The 19,527-nt window shown below is 51.9% G+C and overlaps 6 protein-coding genes across 6 annotated transcripts; 3 read left to right on the top strand and 3 right to left on the bottom strand.

Moving 5' to 3' along the window:
* Positions 1 to 3,058: 3,058 nt before the first annotated feature.
* Positions 3,059 to 4,414, top strand: SPSK_02525 (uncharacterized protein; the record flags this gene model as incomplete). Its single annotated transcript, XM_016729394.1, has 4 exons — positions 3,059 to 3,455; positions 3,535 to 3,552; positions 3,670 to 3,910; positions 3,934 to 4,414. 4 exons carry the CDS (start codon positions 3,059 to 3,061, stop codon positions 4,412 to 4,414), a joined length of 1,137 nt encoding a protein of 378 aa, XP_016589345.1.
* A 558-nt stretch (positions 4,415 to 4,972) lies between these two features.
* SPSK_02286 (Patatin-like serine hydrolase) lies at positions 4,973 to 7,198 on the bottom strand (the record flags this gene model as incomplete). The annotated part of the gene is made up of 3 exons (XM_016729158.1): positions 4,973 to 6,404; positions 6,487 to 7,066; positions 7,135 to 7,198. The coding sequence occupies 3 exons, from the start codon at positions 7,196 to 7,198 to the stop codon at positions 4,973 to 4,975; spliced, it is 2,076 nt and encodes a 691-aa protein (XP_016589344.1).
* Positions 7,199 to 9,768: 2,570 nt separating this feature from the next.
* Positions 9,769 to 11,259, top strand: SPSK_02471 (uncharacterized protein; the record flags this gene model as incomplete). The annotated part of the gene is made up of 2 exons (XM_016729340.1): positions 9,769 to 10,045; positions 10,133 to 11,259. 2 exons carry the CDS (start codon positions 9,769 to 9,771, stop codon positions 11,257 to 11,259), a joined length of 1,404 nt encoding a protein of 467 aa, XP_016589343.1.
* A 355-nt stretch (positions 11,260 to 11,614) lies between these two features.
* Positions 11,615 to 13,038, bottom strand: SPSK_02493 (E3 ubiquitin-protein ligase UBR7; the record flags this gene model as incomplete). Its single annotated transcript, XM_016729362.1, has 2 exons — positions 11,615 to 12,852; positions 12,963 to 13,038. The coding sequence occupies 2 exons, from the start codon at positions 13,036 to 13,038 to the stop codon at positions 11,615 to 11,617; spliced, it is 1,314 nt and encodes a 437-aa protein (XP_016589342.1).
* A 1,043-nt stretch (positions 13,039 to 14,081) lies between these two features.
* SPSK_02225 (minichromosome maintenance protein 2) lies at positions 14,082 to 16,813 on the top strand (the record flags this gene model as incomplete). Its single annotated transcript, XM_016729098.1, has 2 exons — positions 14,082 to 14,086; positions 14,158 to 16,813. The coding sequence occupies 2 exons, from the start codon at positions 14,082 to 14,084 to the stop codon at positions 16,811 to 16,813; spliced, it is 2,661 nt and encodes an 886-aa protein (XP_016589341.1).
* A 638-nt stretch (positions 16,814 to 17,451) lies between these two features.
* On the bottom strand, positions 17,452 to 17,934 carry SPSK_02807 (uncharacterized protein; the record flags this gene model as incomplete). The annotated part of the gene is made up of 1 exon (XM_016729671.1): positions 17,452 to 17,934. The coding sequence occupies one exon, from the start codon at positions 17,932 to 17,934 to the stop codon at positions 17,452 to 17,454; it is 483 nt and encodes a 160-aa protein (XP_016589340.1).
* Positions 17,935 to 19,527: the final 1,593 nt, after the last annotated feature.

Genomic DNA, 19,527 nt, shown 5'->3' with positions numbered 1-19,527 from the left:
TCGTAACGAATCTGTCCGTGACCTATAGTTTTCGGCAACTCACTTATTTCAAGAAAATAAACAGTAACATAAAGTCGTAAACCAGCTTCTCTTGGAAGCAAGGGAACTAGCTACCAAGCCTAAATCTCGAGTTGTCAGCCCACGCCTTCTGTCTGGCATTGTATTAAAAGACGACGAACTACCTCATGTCAGCCGTAGAATCGTGAGACAATAACTATGAATCTGAACCTCTTTCAAGGTCGTGGTGTAGCCACCTTTCAACCAACACAAGATACAGAATAGGGACCAGGTCATTGGGCGACGAGCTCCATTGACACTGCAACGCATTTCCCAGTCTCTCAGACGCCAAAGGCCTACTAGGGTCTGAGCGTATTCCCTCGAGCATCGGCTTGGGTTCCTTATGTAAGTTCCAATGCTGTGCGGTTATTTATCTTGAGGTCCTGATGCAATTGCTTGATGATGCCGTCGACGTCGGGAAGTGGAATATCTCTCGTTGGCACAAACTGACAAAGTCCCTTGACGTTTTCAAGTGAACGAGTACATTTTGTGGTCCGTTCGTCTATGTTTTCCCCCTCAACGGAAAAATACATAAAATCGTACTCCGATGAAGAGTACATACCAGATTCGGGGTGCTGTCTCTAAATTCAAACAAAAACCGTGTCAGCCACGGGAGTTTGCATTTATTTCCACATCCTCTTTCCCGAGGTCTATGTCGACGTTTTTTTCATTCAACTGCAATCAGGGCCCGAACACCACGCTCGATGCCCTCCGCAAATAGTTACCAGGTCTGCCCATTTGCGCGGTTTAGATACACAAAAAGGTCACCAGCTGCTCTTTCTAGCTCCCGCTAGATTCCGCGCAGACGTCCGCGCTGCGTCCGTCTTAGCCGATACAGGTCAATTACTTTGTTTGACAAAAGAGGATTAATCCAACATGCTGCGTTGCTGAGTCTCAGCTCTTCGAAAGACATGTCGCTCCAAAAACGATCGGTGTGCAGATCACAAAAGCCAAGCACTAGTGTGAAGTTTCCTGCTCCCTCATCGACCAACGACAAATCATTCGTAACAAACGGGCGGAGAAGAAGTAACAACGGACGCTACGGCTTCGCTGCCGCTTGGCCTTTTCTCGCCTCGCTATTCCATGGCGCCCCGCCCCTAACCTATCAAGGTTAGTTGTCTGAAAGTCGTTGGTCGACATTTGACGTGTCACAGGTCCATTTCAAGTCTGGCCGCCGAATTTGTACGCTGTCTCGGCTATACGTCGCAGTGCTGTTCGAGGCGAAATGGCTCTCTTGAAAGAGAGTGTGTGAGAATTTGAGAACAAGCAGACAGAAATGGCGTTTCTTGACAAGAGTGGAAAGATTACCTCGTTGTTTCGATGATGTTGTGGACCACAGCAACTGTCAGTGAAGAGGGTTGGTGGGGGGGATGTTGCTGCAAAAGAAATGGAAAAACTGCAGGATGATGGCAGCCAAATGATCAAAGAATATGACAGAATTGCTCTTAGGAGGCGAGGAAAATGACAGACGAGGCAACTTGGTGGGTAAGAGGCCTCGGCGCTGCGACAGACAACAATCTTGTTTTCTACGCCTCCAATTTTGTTGCTCGACTTTGGCCACTCTGCATGTGCTCTGTGTTCCTGGGCCGTCCAAAGCAAGTACGTCGTTCACATTAATCTGCTCCGGAAGCAAGCATTCCCTCGGCGAGCATTAGGTCTCACGTAGACAACTGTTAACAAAAGTATCTCCGTTCGCCATACGGACAAAGGGGAAAACGTACTCTCCGTGACCGTTAAATGTGCCTTCTTTGCGCCAATCTATATTAAAACTGCGCTTATCGACAAGTTAAGAGCCTGTCAACCAATTATCGCGTGGTAATCTATATGTGTGCATTGAGGTTTGACAAACACCTTGTCACTGTGTCTCTCTCTCTACAAAAGGTTAGCATACTTTGTGTATCGAGAGGATATCAGCATACTATATGGTGTAAAAATGCAGACATCGATAATGTATCCTGGCGCCCGATTCCATCAGACATATCCGGTGTGTTACTGCTTGTCGTGTCGGAAGCCCACTATGATAGAAATAAACTTTACGAGGGTCTTCGTTGTGATTCCTTGCCCTTGACAGTCTTTTCAAACGACCCTCCCTGCTTCTGTAGAGAGTCCACTTCACGTAGAGTGTGAGTTTAGGGGGTGGCGGCAAATCCGTCCTCCGCAACAGAACACGGCAAGCTACATCCATACAAATGTACTTTTCCCGCCATATTTGTGTACCGTTTATCAGCAGACAGTGGTAAAGGGCAAAGGTAACATACGGATTATTTTATTAGGCTTTATTTAGTCCTAAACAACGTCAACATCAGGTAAAGTTTTGAAGGTTCATGATATTCAAGATACCCGGTACAATACACGCCTATGATCAGGATTCAGATGGCCATGGCTGTGGATTGCAGTGTGCAGCAGTTGCTTGAAATTTCGAGACGGTATCAGGAAAGTGCGATAACCTGCGAAGACCCTTGCGAATAAGTACGGCATATGTCGTTGTATGTGAAAACACAATCACAAACGATCCAGACAGATGAACCGTAAACCGGAGCCTCTTTAATAGACACGGATTTTGGCCTCCCTTCAACCCATGGCTTGTCTCATTCTTCCTATTGCCCGCCAACCTCCACACGGCTGTTGAAGCTAAAAGACCAACGATCGTGGCTGGCAGCAACTAGCGCACACCCTAAATCTGGTCTGGCACCAGTTTCCTGTAATCCGTAAAAGTGTGCCTGCCACCCACCCTCGCACTCTTTCAATTTCCATATGTCCCAATCCCTTCCCGCCCGCTTCCCTCACGTTGTCCCAACTTCCTTGTGCAAATCCTACTTGCGCTCTCCCTTGCCCAAAACATCAAACAGACGGGCTGCCAACAACGTCGCGCTTTCTATCAAACTACTTGCTACTTCTTCAACCTCACTAGTCGCCATACGGCCGCACAGTCTCGGCCTGGCGCTTCGAGCCCTTCTGAACATCATCCCTCGAGAGCATCCCGTGCAACAACTCTACGACCATGTGCGAGGACGAGGCAGGGGGTGGAAGCACGCCCGCTGCAACCGCTGCGGCCAACACTGACGTGCCCAGCCAGCCGCCATCGATGGCAAGCTCAGTGATCGAGGCCGCTAGCCAACCGGGCGATGAGGATGAATTCGATCCGGTAGAAGGATACGAAACCTCCAACTCGCTTGCCTCTACCAGTGCCACCTCTAGCATCTACGCGCACACCTTCGAGAATGGGCGACGCTACCATTACTTCAAGAATAGCCGCTATCCGTTACCAGACGACGACATGGAACAAAGCCGCGAGGACATGAAGCACGCCATGATGATGGAGCTAACGGATGGAAAGCTGTTTTATGCTCCTGTCGACGACAATCCCCAAGAAATTATTGATATCGGGACAGGAACTGGTGAGTCTACCAAGCATAGAAATCGCAGCCATTGCGCCAATTCTAGCAGCCTAGATTAACGAAAGCTAATCATCTCCAGGAATCTGGGCCATCGAAGGTAAGATCCTCGACGAGCAGAAGCTCTCAGGATATTGTGCCTTGCAGCCCTGTTGCACGTCTTGCTTAGCCGACAGCCGGTTTATATATTCGATATAACTAACAATACGACCTGCAGTTGGCGACCAATACCCGAGTGCACATGTCCGTGGCATCGACATGACACCAATTCAGCCCGTTTGGGTGCCGCCAAATGTCGACTTTCTTGTGGATGACTGCTCCAACGAGTGGCTAGCTACCAATGTTGACCTAGCCCACTTTCGCTTCATGGTGATGATCCTTCGGGACGTACCGAATATCATGAAGCACTGCTACAAGTACGTCGACGATGAGCTCAACTTCTATTCCTCAACAAAGTTGTGTGTCTGCTAACTATAACTAGAAGCTTGAAGCCCGGCGGTTGGGTTGAACTGCAGGAACTTCTGGGTGAAGTTATGTGCGACGATAACACAATGCCAGATGATGACCCGCTCAAATACGTTTATCAGCTGGCCGACCAAGCTTTCACAAAGTTTGGCATGAATGTGAAGCTAGCACGGGAGTTGGAACCTGTTTTGCGCGAGGCTGGCTTCGTCAACATCCAGTGCATTGCTAAAAAGGTACCCATTGGAGTTTGGGCGAAAAACAAAACACTTCGCCTCATCGGACTGTACCAGAAGATGGCTGTTGCCGACATCTTGGGTGCTGTCGCTGGCCGACCGTTCGCTGCCCTTGGAATACCTGCCAATGAGCGAGAAGTAATCATTGCGCTGGCACGACGAGCTATGGAAGATAACAGCGTGCATCGCTATTTCACGTACTACTTCTGGTATGCACAAAAGCCAGTAGGTGGACCTGAAGATAGTCCGCCACATTCACCGTGATCTCACAAGGCCGTGAAATACTTTCCGGCGAAAATCACAGCTGGTGAACGCATAGTGCACTCATGATGAAAGAGACGCCCAATTCTGACGATATTTTCAATCCAAAACGCTTCACGACATAAGCACCATATTGCCACAGCAATCGTTTCAATAGTATTATTTATTTCGTCCATGGCTTAGGCATAGCTCATTTGATATGTCCCCTCTCATTTTCTCTACGATTTGAGTTTAGGTTGGGTATAGCTATTTAACGACTTGGTGCTTGTGGAACGGTCCTTAGGTAGTGAAATATCGTGGCGTTAGTCGGGATATCGGGGTGGATGGCCAACGATGTACGTAACCTATCCACATAATCCAGGACAATTTTTTGCTCGACTGGTCTCTCACTCCGGTATAAAGACCACCCCAAGTATAAAGTAGACATAAAAGCTTTGCTGTGGTGTATTTAGTGCACAAGGACACAGTTTTACATCTAGGGGTATCGACGCTCTGAGAAATAAAATAAACGTCCCCGACCGTGCAAAATCGCTCCGTTTAGTTCATGCTCTTTCCGACTCACTACCGTCTCCGGTACTCGGGCTTCCTCGCCTTGTTCACCGGAGGAGGTGGCGCTTCATCGTCATCGATCGGGTAGGGAGCGCCGCCCATCGGCGTCGTGTATGAAGGTGTCAATGGGGACGGACTACTGGGAGCCGGTGGCGGGTCCGGCCTGCGCCCGCTATTACTGGTCGTGCGCCCGTTGCCTTCTGGCAACGGCGTCTTGGGTGGGAGTGGCGGTGGCTCTATGCGATGTGTACGGTAGTGAGCTTGGGGTTGTGAAGGGTGTTGATACTCCTGTGGTTGCTGATTGTAAGATTGTCGGGTCTGTACGTGCCAGCTAGAGTCTGCAGCGGCTAGATTAGACGCGTTGCGCCATTGCTCAGGTGTCGGGGCCGATACTAGTAGGCGATCGTCATCGGCAGCGGTCCGGCCACCCCGCTGTGGGTGTTGCAGTCCACTCCCGCTACTGTTGGCAAGAGGTAGGGTCGGTGGCAGAGCGTTCTGGCGCGGTGGTTGGGACAGTGAGGAGCTGTCGGGCACTTCGGCGATGGCTGGATGCTGGTGCGGAGATGGCGGGGCGTTATACGAAAAGCGGTCAGACGAGCTTCTGGGTGATGGGCTGCCATTTTGGTGAGGTACGGACAGATGGTCAATGCCGGAGTCGTAGGATTGTCGTGGGGAGTAAGCTGCTGTACCTGGCGCTGCGGTACTAAATGCTGTGGGCATATCGCCAGGCAGTTCAACAGCGAGCACTTCTGCAGCAGGGAGAGGCGCCTGCCCTTGTGACTTTTGGATGGACTCGGGCACGTCGGCAAGTCGGTTATGCCGCTCATTAGCACGATTGATCTTGGCCAGTTTGGCGGCAGCACTCTGAACCATGTTGCGTTCAGCAGTTCGTGATAAATATCGCTTTGTGTTGGTGCTGATTTCAGCCAGGCGGCCCCATTCGTTCATGCCAAACTCGCCGACACCAACCTCTACATTTAGGCGGTAGTAGTTTTCAACGTTGACGCCGCGCCTCAACAGGTGCTCTTGCTGCATATATTCGTGGATGTTTTCACAACCTTCGATCTTGGAAATAAGACGGCGGCGAGCTTCTGCGAACTCGCCAAGAAACCCATCATACCACATCGGGTTGTTGTCACTGCCACGAGGACGCTTGCCGGTGCCAACGCTGACAAAAACACCGACGTCACGGCCCGGCCACTCGTTGATGGTAGCCTCATCAAGGGCATGGGGTGAAGGGTTAAAAGAGCCAGAACCGTCATCGTGAAACATGGACTGGCCGATCTGAATGGGCTTGAAGGCAAGGCCAATGGCGCAAGTTGCACGACCGGCCTCCCAAATACGGCAGTCAAATTCCGGGGCCGGCTCCCGCCTAGAGTCGTATGATCTCAGCATGACGGGCTCTTCGCCTCGTGGCGCGCCTTTGTATATAGCAGTGACCACCCTGTGAGAAACTCGTTTAGCCAATTGTGTACGGTTCAAAACAGAATGGGTGGTCAGTCCAGTCCATAATGCTGCCAACTCACGTTTTTGTGCGAAATTCCCTCGAGTCATAAAGTAGCGCGTTTGGGTCGCCACGGTTAGAGGAGTGGTATGGCCTGGCCATCTGTGCGGCGGGGCTTCGCGCGCTGAAGCTTACGACACTTGCATTGCTCGAGTGTCGCCGCGGTGCAGACGAAGACGAAGCGCCACTGGCGGGCCGGCCGGAGGTTGCGGTAAGGGGACTGGCGATGCTGGAGAGCGAGTCTTTACCCTCACTGAGGGCCACGGTATGTTCGCGCACAGCCTCTTTGATAGCGTCTTCGAGGCGTGATGCCTTGAATAGCGTCGGACGGGTTGGGATGCCGAGGATGGTCTTGTCGGTCTCGAAAACCATACGTGTCATGCGCACATAGAGTTCTTTGCACGTCTCGATATCAAGGCGTAGGCGACCAAGCATCAAGGCAATCAGTCCGCCGGTGCCGGTGCCAACAATTAAGTCAAAATGGTCGGCGGGCTTGGGGATCTCGTTGCGGTGGGGAGCGCGACCCTCAATCTCGACAAACGTCCGGTGCATAATTTCTTGGAGGATGATGAAGATGCTGTAACCGCGTACACCACCACCATCTAATACAAAATAATGAGATTAGAAAGGCCGGGATCCGGGGTAGCGTATACCAGAGAGGCAGACATACCAAGAGATAATATGCGAAGGGGCGGCCCCTTGGTCGTATCTTTTCGTTTTAGACTCGAGTCCATGACGGCTAGTATGATAGTGATCGAGCAGGAGATGCCTCTCCTGCCGTATCAGAAGATTCGCGGCCCCCGAAAGGAAGTGAAGAATGCGCTCCGTTTGAAGATACTCTCAGCCAGCTTTTTGTCTATTCGCCGGTACTTAGGTCAGCTTTGCGATCGAGGAGAGGGCATTAAAAGGATGATGTAAAGGTTGCAAGATGACGAAACGTGGACGGAGTCCTATTCGCTAGCTCGTTCAGATAGCTCGTTCAGAGAGACAAAATAATGTAGCAATAAAGAGACAAAGGCGCAATCTCAGCCGACTGCGGAGGGGGATAAATTAGTCGTATTTACTTTGGTTGCTTGTCTTGATTGTCAGAGTTTACGATGCGTTCTGTAAGTTGTGCGTTGGGTCTTTGCGGGTTTCGCTGGTTCGTCGACGGCGATGACGGTAGAGCGGGACTTCCGTGCCTACCCTCTTTTCCGTCCACTCGCGCTGTGGCTGGGATTGGCTAGGCTAGGACCAACTAAAGGCGACCGTGTAGCAGCGGCGCGGGGCGAGCTGTGCTGGCCTTCCTAGGGCCTGGTACCTTGGATATGCCTGTTTCATGGCAACATGGGCGGGGCATTGGGCTGTACCTCATTCTCCAATTTAGTTGGGCCGGGCCACTCCGGGAGGGACTTGGAAGGGCCAAAACAAGTTGCAGGTCCGCCAAGTTATAGTGCTGAACGACTGACAACACCAGCAGACCAGCCATCTTGTTATTGTCGGTGGGGGGAAAGGGGGGGCGACTTTCTCTGCTGCGGACGCGAAACGCGTAACCACCACAGATTTCGGAGGCTCGGAGGTAGCCTAGCCTGTGCCTTGTGTTCCAAGGTGTGGCGAGGCGCCAAGTGTGTTGGAATCTGACTGGGCAATCTATAAGAAAGGTATGCCCGACTTGAACGAAGAGAGACGACAAGAGAAAATAGTGACTGGACAGCATAATTCACTCGTTTGCGGAGCATTACTGAAGAGTGTTCGCCTGGACGGTGTGTTGTATGACTTGACGGGCGCCGAATTAGTTTCGTCAATTTGGGACTGTAATTATGCGCAATGGTCGAAGAATAGAAGAGCATGGCTTTACCAAAGGTATTAATACTCCTCAATGCTGTGTGCGAGTATCAGCTAGTGCAAAGTGGCTCCGGGCCGCCAGAAGTAGCTGTTGCCAGTCAACGCCACCAGTGAAGGTCGACGAATACACATACGCCAAAGATACGACGTACGGACTACGGAGTATGTCGTACAGCAATGCAAAATACAAAAGTCGGATCCTTGCCCCAAGTCGCTGCCGCTGGCCAACCACGTAGATGGCTGAGGAAGAGTGACTGTGTCCAGGTATCAAGCCTGCGCGACGGAAATAGGAATCTCTTCAACTATGTTCGTAGATTAAATGGAAATAACCACTTCATCTGGTCAGACGTCAATCCTGTTCCTTTGGCCAGCGCGGTGTCTAGCTGGACGTGAGCCATAATAGTCAGGTGCAACGACCAGCCAATACAATAATTCCAACTGGCTGGCGTGAATATTTTAAAAGCTATACATATTAATAATAGCCCTTATCCAAGAGAGCAGTTTGCAATGGTTGGATCTTTACAGAGTATTCTGGAGTCATTTGCGACATTCACTCGAATTTTAGACACTTTGACACGTGCTAAATACACTAGAATGGAACAACTACCAAACCTAAGCCTTGGGAACCAAGGACACAGCAAAGTTTCTTTACATTACATCGTATTAACGAAACCGGCCTTTGCGCCTGAAAACGAGCAGGGTGATATGTTCGCGACAGCGGTGAAGGCTTTGATCATCTTAAGTTCCGTGCTCTATGCCGCTGCAAGCGGCCGATATTACAGAGCAACAGGGCAGCGGATACCGCCCTCGGTAACGTAGCTGCATACAACTAGGCGCCGTTGACGTCTGTGTCTAGCGCGGCCCAAACCGGATGTCGCCGTTTCCCAGGTTGTTTAACTTGCTGTCGTAATGTGTGAAGATCGACCACTGCATCATCTTCATCTTCTGTCGTACGGAGGCGCCCAATGCGCATTATGGGCGTCCCATCGGGGTGTGTTGGCTGGTACAGGTAGTGCGATTATGAAGTTTAAAGACATACCGGATGCAAATTCAGGGCTCACAAAATACACGTTCTCAACCTGCCATACTTTGAAAGCCATCAGATGCAAAGATGGTATTCAATAATATGTAAGTTGTACAGCGAGAGCTTATTTCATATGGGCCTCTTGGGCGGCCTTTTCTTGTGCATATATTCCCCACTTGACATTGTGGTCTTTTCTCAGGAGTGTCGTTTCAGTGCTTTTTTCTCTTTCTGTATTACAACCTTTAGCGCCAAAAGCAGCTAAACGTCAAGTTGGTGGCTTACCTGGGAGCACTGACCAACTCTCTCGTAAAACCGCGTAGGTTGAAATTTAGCTAAATAAACCAAACATACTCGTGACAACAAAGCCCGCCTCGACTCAACACCTCGACAGTTCTACCCAGCGCCGACCCTGGTATACAGGATATAACACTTACCGACGAAATTAAATCGCACACAATGAATGGCCTTGGCGCAGGCAACGCACAAGGCACAGGCACCGGCGCCTTGACTGGGGCAGGGGCCGCCGCCGCATCCGGATTCCCAGCGCCTGCCGGCTACACGGCCGAGCTGAGTTATATTCACGCTATGGTTGAGGAGCTTAGCCGACAGTTGTCCGATAACAAGCGTGTTCTAGATGACGTTGTAACTGGCGTGGGACGTGTGCGGAGCCGTGCGCGCACTCAACAGCTCGGAAATGAGGCGTTGATAGAAGGGGCAAGCGAAGAGCTGCAGGGTATGCAGTCCTCAAGCAGTCATTGGGCGGGGATGAGACAGGACAGGACTTGTTTGCTATGCTAACACTTTCTTACTTGTGTTCCAGGTCAAGAGTCCAACATGGATGCCACGATCTCTGTCTTGAGTGAGGCACTCGATGCTGCTAAATACGCCAAGGACGCCAATGCCGCCCTCCTTGGCCAGTACGCGCACGTCCTCGCCGGGATGCTCAAACAGTTCCACGAGTACAAGCAAAAGCACGTATCTGACGTTGCCGCCTGGCACCGCAGCTACCGGCACCAGCTAGCCGAAGCCCGCGCCGAAAACAGCCGTTTACGTGACCAAATCTGGCAGATGCAGGAGCGCGCCGGGCGTGCCAACGCTAGTCTACGAGCTTTCCGACGGTCCTTCGATGAAGACCCGGCGAGATGGGACCGTCGTGTTACGGACAAGGCGCTCCGTCAGGAGCTGCGTTTTTGGAAGCGAATGGCGATGCCTACCGTGGCTGACGACGATCTTGCATACTGGAGCGACGATGATGATTTGATAGACCCAACGGAAAAAGTGCGGTTGCGCGACATAGAGCAGAAAGCAGTCGAAGAACAACAGCGAATGCTACAACACCAACAGCAGCAGCTCCAACACCAGCAACATCAGCAGCAGCAACACCAGCAGCAGCAGAACCTCCACTACCAGCAGCAGCAATACGAGCAGCAAATAGGATTTGCCGCTGCAACAGCTTTATCATCCGCCTTGTCTCCGACATCGCTCTCGCCAGGTTCGGGCGACATCGGTGAGGGTCTCGATGATTTAGATGTTGACACCAGTCGGCACAGAAATGAAACCAGCAGCGATCCCGTAGATGGTAGAGACGTCGATGGTCTGAGCCTAGATAGTATGGTACTTTCGCGGGCAGCTACGTCGGAGGCTCAGGGAGGCGATATTAGGAAGAACGGCCAACAGAGCGCCGACACTGATGGCGAAGAAGACGATGACGACAACGATGACCTTGACTTAGACGACGATCTCGACCTTGAAACCGACCTGCCGTCACACTTACCCGCTGTTCCACAGGCACCCTCATCAGCCCCAACGCCGGCAAGCATCAGCCGCGTGGGTGGCATCCTTGCTATACAACGAGATAGCCCTGTGGCATCAGCACATGGTCAAGGAACGGACATAAGCCCAGACATGGCGTCTCAGCCAAGCGGCTCGCGTGTACGTGAGCCGTAGGTGGGCAACCAGGCGGGCAGTCGGACAAGCGGACCCTCAACCGACCAGTTCATTTTGCCCACCATCATATGTCTGTTATGTTTGCCGTATATTTAGACTCGTCACTCGAAATAGTGCGATTGACACACACAGGTGATAGCGATCTGGTAGCTTTATGTGTCATAACCATTAACGCCCCAAAAAAAATCTGCGCAATTGAATAGCACTATTGTACTACATATTGATCTAAACAAGACTTTAAACGACTCTGCTCACCATACAAAACCCTAATACAGCCCAAGGTTAAAGGCATCGTCACGAACATGCCAATCCAGTGCCACAATTGCCTCGCTTTATCTCCGCTCCGTTACCTAACCTAATATCCACTCTGTTCTCTCCAATTGTCATCGGATCTAGCGCCTTCACCAGCTTCCTGGATTGCCTGCTCGTCACCTCGCAGCTTTGCAAAGTAGGACTTGATATCTTCCGCTGAGATTGCCTGTCCGCTCTCAGCAAATTGTTGAAAGAAAGGCTTCAGCTTGTCCTTGAGATGATTATATGCCATCACACCCTCAATTGCCCGCACCCGGTCAACGTTGCGTAGCGCGCTTTCGCCGCGCTCGTAGAGACTACCGCTTCCGTGCGACCCACTTCCAGGGCCGACACCCTCCGCGTTGCTACCACCGTCGTCAGAAACTGGCGGCTCATACGTTTCCTCCTGCTCAAGCAGCTGGGGATGGGCAGTTAACAGAGGAAAGCAGTTGGCGCAACGACATAAATGATCGCGAAAATCTTCTGTGAAAAACAACGAGAATCGACCACTGGGTGGAGGTGGAAGGGTTGCTTTCTTGCAAGTTGGGACAACAGGTGCCAGAACAGTTGGCTCCATAGTTGATACAGTCTCGTCTTTTTCAATGTTGGTCGACGCGTCTTCATCGGCGACCGCTTTATCGTCAGTCCGAAACCTCTTGGCACCTGTCTCAGTATCGTCGTCGGCTTTACGCTTCACCAGGCCCTCCGTAGATGGGCCTGGAGCTTGTGCTGGCGAGACGTCTTGCTCGGTTCGGTATAGTACAGCTGGTAAGAAGCCGGGCGATCCAGCGTACTGTCTGATCCAAGGATATGCGTCGACGCATTTGTAGCAGATAAAACCTTCGAAAGCATCCTCGTTCGGAAACCCAGGCGGCATGGGTGGATCGTCTTCGCCCTCTTCTTCGCGATCGCCACATCCATCACCCTCAACAGCTCTAGCGCCTCCAGAACTGTGAACCGCTTCAGTTACATGTTCGTCGTACTCGACAGTCTCTGAGATGGTTGGCAGACAATCAGTTACTCCACGTGCAGGTGCTTCTTCGTCTTTGTGCGTAACCTTAGAAACCTCAGGCCCACGCTCCTGGTACGTTTCTGATTCCTTCAGCCCTAGACCAACGATGCAACCAGGATGCCACCAATCTTCACCGCAGCCGCCAGTATCATGCGTGCCAAGTCCCAGGCACTGGAACATAGTACCCCTTTGCTGGAACGGGTCATAATCCAACGCACACCCACAAAAGCGATTGCGAAAGTTCTGATTGTACTTGTTGCCTCTGTCGGGTTCCTCGGAGTGCACGACACCTTTGGTATTTGTTTTGGGATCAAAACGAAGGCGGCACGGGCTTGTAACAGGGAACCGGGTAGTACCGCAATCGCATGTGAAATTTCTTTTGTTGAAAATTTCAACTAACTTATGTTCACCATGGCACTGTACGGAACAGGCGTAACAGATACCGGCCGCGCCGTTGTAGGACTGAAGGCGATCATCGGTTGAGGTTGAGGGTGCTGGGTTGCACGTCAGACAGGCAAAAACCGCCTGGCGAAGACGCCCAAGAGGCTTTGTACAATTTTCGATGCTCTGCAACGTTAGTGGGAGCGACGTGCACAGGAAGACTAGGTGGCCTAGAACGTACATAAGGCAGAGCCTCACGGGCATCGGCCTCAAGTTGCATCTGCGACCGGATGAAGCTGAGAAGATGTGATAAGTAGCGTGCCGACGAATTTATTAACGGGGAAATGGTACAACGTACTCCAGTGCTGTGTGCGAGTCATCCGAAGCTTGTGAGCTATGCGATGAACTCCGGCGACGTGCCGTCGATGTGTGCAATCCATCTTCGGCTGACTGGACATCATGGCGCGATCGTGAATCCATCCTCGAGGACGGTTGGCGCAGCTCTGGCAGAAAACCACGGGGTTGTCTTTGAAATATCTCAACAAGCAGAAGGCAATGGCGGAAATGGAGTCAAAACGTTATGTTGGATACTGTGTGAATTACTTGGACAATTTTCCGGTTCGCCTTCAGTGTCTTCATGTGTCCCGCGTCACGCGTTTTTGTTGTTTGTACGGGCCCGTACACCTATTGGGAGCCCCTATGGGAACCAAGGAAAGCAACTGCTGATGTAATTCAAAAGTTTGCGCCTTCTCCAACAGGATTGGTGACAACAATTTTAGTGGGTCATATGCGACCACTTTAAACCTCCTTTACACGTTGGCTCTAAATGGACTAGTTCATTTGGAGTTACGCGCCTTGACGCGAATTTGGACCGTGGTAGACGCGACACAGGGAGCACCCCGTGCGTTTGAACTCCCGCACTCATTTTAACTTGGCTTCTTGTCGCCAACCTTTGTGACTCCCCTGCTTCACGTCTAAACCTATTTCTTATCAACTTCATCTTTCGTTGCCCTCCAGTTTCTTCAAATTTCTCATCTCTGCCACCTGTTGTGACAACTTGACAAAATAACTTGCCGACAGAACACAACAAACTCGACAACCATATAGGATCACGACACCCCCTGTAGACGCTCACGCCATGAGGTAAGAAGGGAAATCGAGCTTTGCCCAGTACTCTGCTAAACGTCGCTGCGTGGAACTAACAGCCTGTACAGTTCTCCACTGCGCCCTAGTATGGCTTCTGGGAACCGCGGTGCGGCGCCCCGGCTCAACCGCAAACGCTCTCGCGGCGCGGCGGACGACGGCGGGTCGTCCGCAGGTGCTACGTCCAGCCCTATTCCATCATCGCCACCCGGGTTTGATATCGTCCATGGACAGGACGACAATAACGATGATATCGAAGAAGATGTTGAGATCCAGGACGACATTGATGAACTCGACGAGTTGGCCGAGGACGATGTCGACCTTTTCCGCGAAGGATTCGAGCGTGACTATCGCGAGAAGGATGAGACCGATGTCTACGAGGGCATTGACCTCGATGACGACAATGATTTCGACACCATGGACTTGGGCGACCGTCGCCGGCTTGAAGCACGGCTAAGCCGTCGCGATCGCGAAGTTGCACGGCGCCAGCAGCAAGGCATGCCCGCGGCGTTTTTGCCAGGAGATGACGATGACGACGGCGAGGGCGGTGACATAGATTTGACGGCGCAGCCTCGGCGGCGGCGTCACCGGATGGACGAAGACCCGGATGAAATGCTTGATGGTGACATCATGGATGAAGAGCTTTCTTTGGAGGCGCTTCAGGACGTGAAAGCAGCCAGCCTTACTGAGTGGGTGTCGCAGCCGGCAGTGCAGCGTACGATCAAGCGTGAGTTCAAAGCCTTTTTGACCGAGTACACGGATGAGAGTGGCTCGTCGGTGTACGGCAGCCGGATCCGAACGCTTGGCGAGATCAATGCGGAGTCGCTCGAGGTGTCATACGATCACCTTTCTTCGGCAAAGGCTATCCTCGCATACTTTTTGGCCAACGCTCCCACAGAAATGCTCAAGCTCTTCGACGACGTCGCCATGGATGTAGTTCTGCTTCACTACCCAGATTACGAGCGTATCCATTCGGAGATCCATGTTCGTATCTTCGACCTACCTGTGCACTATACCCTTCGCCAACTCCGCCAATCTCACCTCAACTGCCTGGTTCGTGTGAGCGGTGTGGTGACTCGGCGCAGCGGTGTGTTCCCGCAACTAAAATACGTTAAATTCGACTGCTCTAAGTGCGGCGTCACTCTAGGGCCCTTTCAGCAGGAAGCCAATGTTGAGGTAAAAATCAACTACTGCCAAAGTTGCCAGTCGCGTGGCCCCTTCACCCTCAACTCAGAGAAGACGGTCTACCGCAACTACCAGAAGCTTACGCTGCAGGAGTCGCCCGGTACCGTACCGGCAGGTCGCCTACCTCGCCACCGCGAAGTCATTCTGTTGTGGGACCTTATCGACAGGGCGAAGCCTGGCGAGGAGATTGAAGTAACCGGCACATACCTCAACAACTTTGATGCCCAGCTTAACAACCGGAACGGGTTCCCCGTTTTTGCCACAATTCTCGAGGCCAACAATGTGGTGAAGGCTCATGACCAGCTTGCTGGGTTCAGGATGACTGAGGACGACGAGCAGGCAATCCGGAAGCTCGCACGAGACCCGCAAATTGTGGACAAGATCGTGCAGTCGATGGCGCCCAGCATTTATGGCCACGACGACATCAAGACGGCTGTGGCATTGTCGCTGTTCGGTGGCGTAGCCAAAGTCCGTAAAGGTGCCCATCACGTGCGCGGCGACATCAACGTGTTGCTGCTAGGCGACCCTGGTACTGCAAAGTCGCAAGTTTTAAAGTATGTCGAAAAGACAGCACACCGTGCGGTGTTTGCGACTGGCCAGGGTGCGAGTGCCGTGGGTCTTACGGCGAGTGTGCGCCGCGACCCGCTAACAAGCGAGTGGACACTCGAGGGAGGTGCGCTGGTGCTTGCAGACAAAGGCACTTGCTTGATCGACGAGTTTGACAAGATGAACGACCAAGACCGCACGTCGATCCATGAAGCGATGGAGCAGCAGACAATCTCGATTTCGAAGGCCGGCATTGTGACGACGCTGCAGGCGCGGTGTGGCATCATTGCGGCGGCCAACCCTATCGGATCACGCTACAACGCGACCATCCCGTTCGCGGCCAACGTGGAGCTGACGGAACCCATCTTGTCGCGTTTTGATATCTTATGCGTCGTGCGGGACACGGTCGATCCGGAAGAGGACGAGCGGCTCGCACGGTTCATTGTTAACTCGCACAGCCGCAGCCATCCGGCAATTGAACCTGACTCCATGCAAGCGAACACGTCCCAAGATGATCAGACCCAGGAGACTGCCCAAGGCTCACCTTCGTCTACATCTGTAAGCAAAACACCTGACAACCAGATCCCGCAGGATCTGCTCCGCAAGTACATCCTATATGCCCGTGAGCGGTGCTCGCCCAAGCTCTACAACATGGATGAAGACAAAGTTGCGCGTCTATTTGCCGACATGCGGCGCGAATCGCTTGCCACGGGTGCATACCCAATTACAGTGCGCCACCTTGAGGCAATTATTCGCATTTCAGAGGCGTTCTGCCGTATGCGACTTTCGGATTACTGTACAGCCCAGGACATTGACCGTGCAATTGCCGTGACCATTGAAAGCTTTGTCGGTAGCCAGAAGGTCAGCTGCAAGAAGGCGCTCGCACGCGCATTTGCCAAATACACGTTGGTACGGCCAGGCCAGGGATTCGGTCGCCGAGCCATGACTAGCGGGGCCGGCGGGCGCAATGCTCGGTCATCGTCTGTGACTGTTTAGGATGGAGAGTCGGCAATCTGAATGAAGGATCGGCAACAGCACCGATTGCCGTAGTCAAGTCTCCTAGGAGCCATGCTTTAATGAAAACAATGGGGAGGTGACAATATAGATGGGGGTAGTGCAAGTCAAGGCGACCTCGACGGATGATAGTTGTCACGGGATTTTGTACGGCCACGCCTCTTTACATGTATATTGGGAAGTATTTTCTTAGATTTGTGTTATTTTAACTGTTCTGTGTTTTTGTTCTACGATACATGCTTGTCGTTCCTGAACGCTTGTTGGGATAGTATGTCTCGTAGGTGTAAAAGGATAGGGGGAGGAGGGAATATCAACCTGCACAAAATCAAACGGCAAGAAACAGTACTCGTGGGGCGGATGGAGCTTGAAGGAATGAAAGAATGAAGAGAGGCGTAAAACATCACAATCATGAATAAAACTCAGCGTATTTGGGTACAGACATAAAGCAAGGTTCTGTATTCTTTCCTAACCCTTATACATGAGGTGGAATCACATGACACTTTGCACCCTTTGTTTTCCTGCTTGTGCGGTCTCACCAAAAAGGTATACATCTGACTCGATTCTCATAAAATTATAAAACCCGCCGCTTTCCAACATAACTGGGATCACGGCCACCACCATCAATCGTCGGAGCTAGACGAGTCGTCAGACTCTGAGATGGTCTGCGATTGGGCTTGGATATCAACAGCCTTACCGTCAGGCGCACTCAAGGTACCGCGCACCTGCACCTCGACGACTGGCGGCAGAGGCCGTTTTGCGGGAGGGCCGTCAGGGGGATCTTCGCAAACAATGCGCCAAACGCAGCGAAATTTTGTCGTGTCGGACGGGTCGCGTACGTAATCACGGACAGTAAAGCGCACGAACGTGCCCGAATTGGTGGTCGAGCGTCGAACACGGTTTACGGAGGCTATGAGGCCATCAAAGTCCATGGTGAATCCGTCGATGGTAACATGCGAAGTACCCGGAATATAGAGGTCGAGGAGGCCTTCGCGAATGCGAGCGTCCTTGGCCTCAACTGTGTCGGTGGCCGGATCAACAGGCTCGGGGTTGAAGAGGCGCTGGAGAGCAGCCCCCCAGGTCTCGGCCGAGCGATAGACAGACATGGCGGAGAGCCAGAAGAAAGCTGTTGCGAAATGAAGAATAGGAGGGTGGACAGGCAAATTTCTAGAAATGCTGGAATCTTGATTCTGTAAAGGAACGGCAACCGGAAGCGCCCAAATGCGCCCGCAAGGGTGAAAGATGTGAGCTCCGCCTTTGACTTGCGCGTGGGAAGCTCCGAATCTGGTCTGTCGGCAAAGAGAAAAGGCCGTTGCAACAAAGATCGCATTCGTCTTCCAAAGCACGTACTACGTGAAATTGGCGGACTCTTGCCTCCTGTTCTGGCCAGGCCCAAGCTTGGCAGGTCAAGCACGTTACATCTTCCACAGGGAGCAGAATTTGCGCCGCACTACCCAGACAGTTCAATATGCAAACTATTCATAGTTCTTGCTAAAAAGCATGTAATTGCAAGTTTTAAAGGTGTGGTGAGACCCCCTTATTTTCGCTTGCTGGCTGGTCCGGCTTAATCTCTCCCACTGGTCTCCCCGTCCACCCCGGCATCTCCCACTTGCCCCGTCCCACCACGCCCGAGTTCGTTCAAGCATGAGGAACTAACACCCCTGTGACCCACCCACCACTGTTTGTCAAACTGGTAGGAAGTGCAAGTCGGCCGAGCAAAAAGGTGCCGCCCCTTCTCTCTCTGCCAAAAAGCCGATAGGTTGGTAGAGCAGATGGGGAAGCAAAGAATGCTCCGTGAGTAGTTTCGAGAATAGTCCCACCAGGGTAGCCACCGCGGAGAATTTCTCAGTGCTGGACCACAGAAAAATACGGATTAATACGGGGCATCAATTCCACATACATACGAAATTAATAGTACGGAGTATTACATTTTAATCTGTATCCGTCTTGGTCTTGCCGAGAATGAGATCTGGGACGAGAGGTGCTCCTCAAAGAAGAGTCCGGACTTGGCACGGCCCGGCATTCCGTCCCGTGCCGTTAGGGCAAGTTTAAGCAAAGCGTGCCTTTCGCAGCCGACCCTTTTGCGGACCAGCTACTATGGTTTGATTGACTCCCCATTGCAAGATATCGCTAGTCCTGGTTGCCTCGACGGTTCCGTTCAATATCTCACATGTGAATATTTCCCACACAACTCTTCCGTTCTTCCGTCTCTGCCTGGCTCACCGTCGGTGTGCTTCCTTTGAGCCCCTGTTAAATTCTACGCACAATCTCGAACCGTGGTAATGGGGCAGTTGCACATCATTATGCTTTAGTATACAGTGTGAAGGTGCTATCGGGAATGTGGCAACGAGAGCTTCGCCTTTACTGCAGGGTAGAAACATTCATCAAAAGTCGGAATAAAAGGTTAAAAAAATGACGTAAAGTACCCAATACCGAACCTACCTGTAAATGTACAAGCAGGCCAAGCTTTTCGTTAAGCAGAGCCTGTCCTCAATTTTTTTTTTGATCATATCTGTCAAAGTTTCAAAATTCCCTACGGCGTAGAGTAAGCCGAGTACTAACCAACGACCACCCGTGGCCCACCGGGCTAACCCCACACGCCACAGCTTAAAGCACCTAGCTGCGCGACGACTTGTAGTTTGTCCACACGACGCGACGCGAAACTAGCATCTCGACAACCAACGTCGCGATATGACTGC

This window comes from Sporothrix schenckii, assembly GCF_000961545.1.
Source record: "Sporothrix schenckii 1099-18 chromosome Unknown Cont43, whole genome shotgun sequence".
In the NCBI taxonomy this organism is placed as follows: Eukaryota; Fungi; Ascomycota; class Sordariomycetes; order Ophiostomatales; family Ophiostomataceae; genus Sporothrix; species Sporothrix schenckii.
The sequence above is the reverse complement of the archived record's forward strand: the minus strand, read 5'-3'. Positions and strand labels throughout refer to the sequence as shown.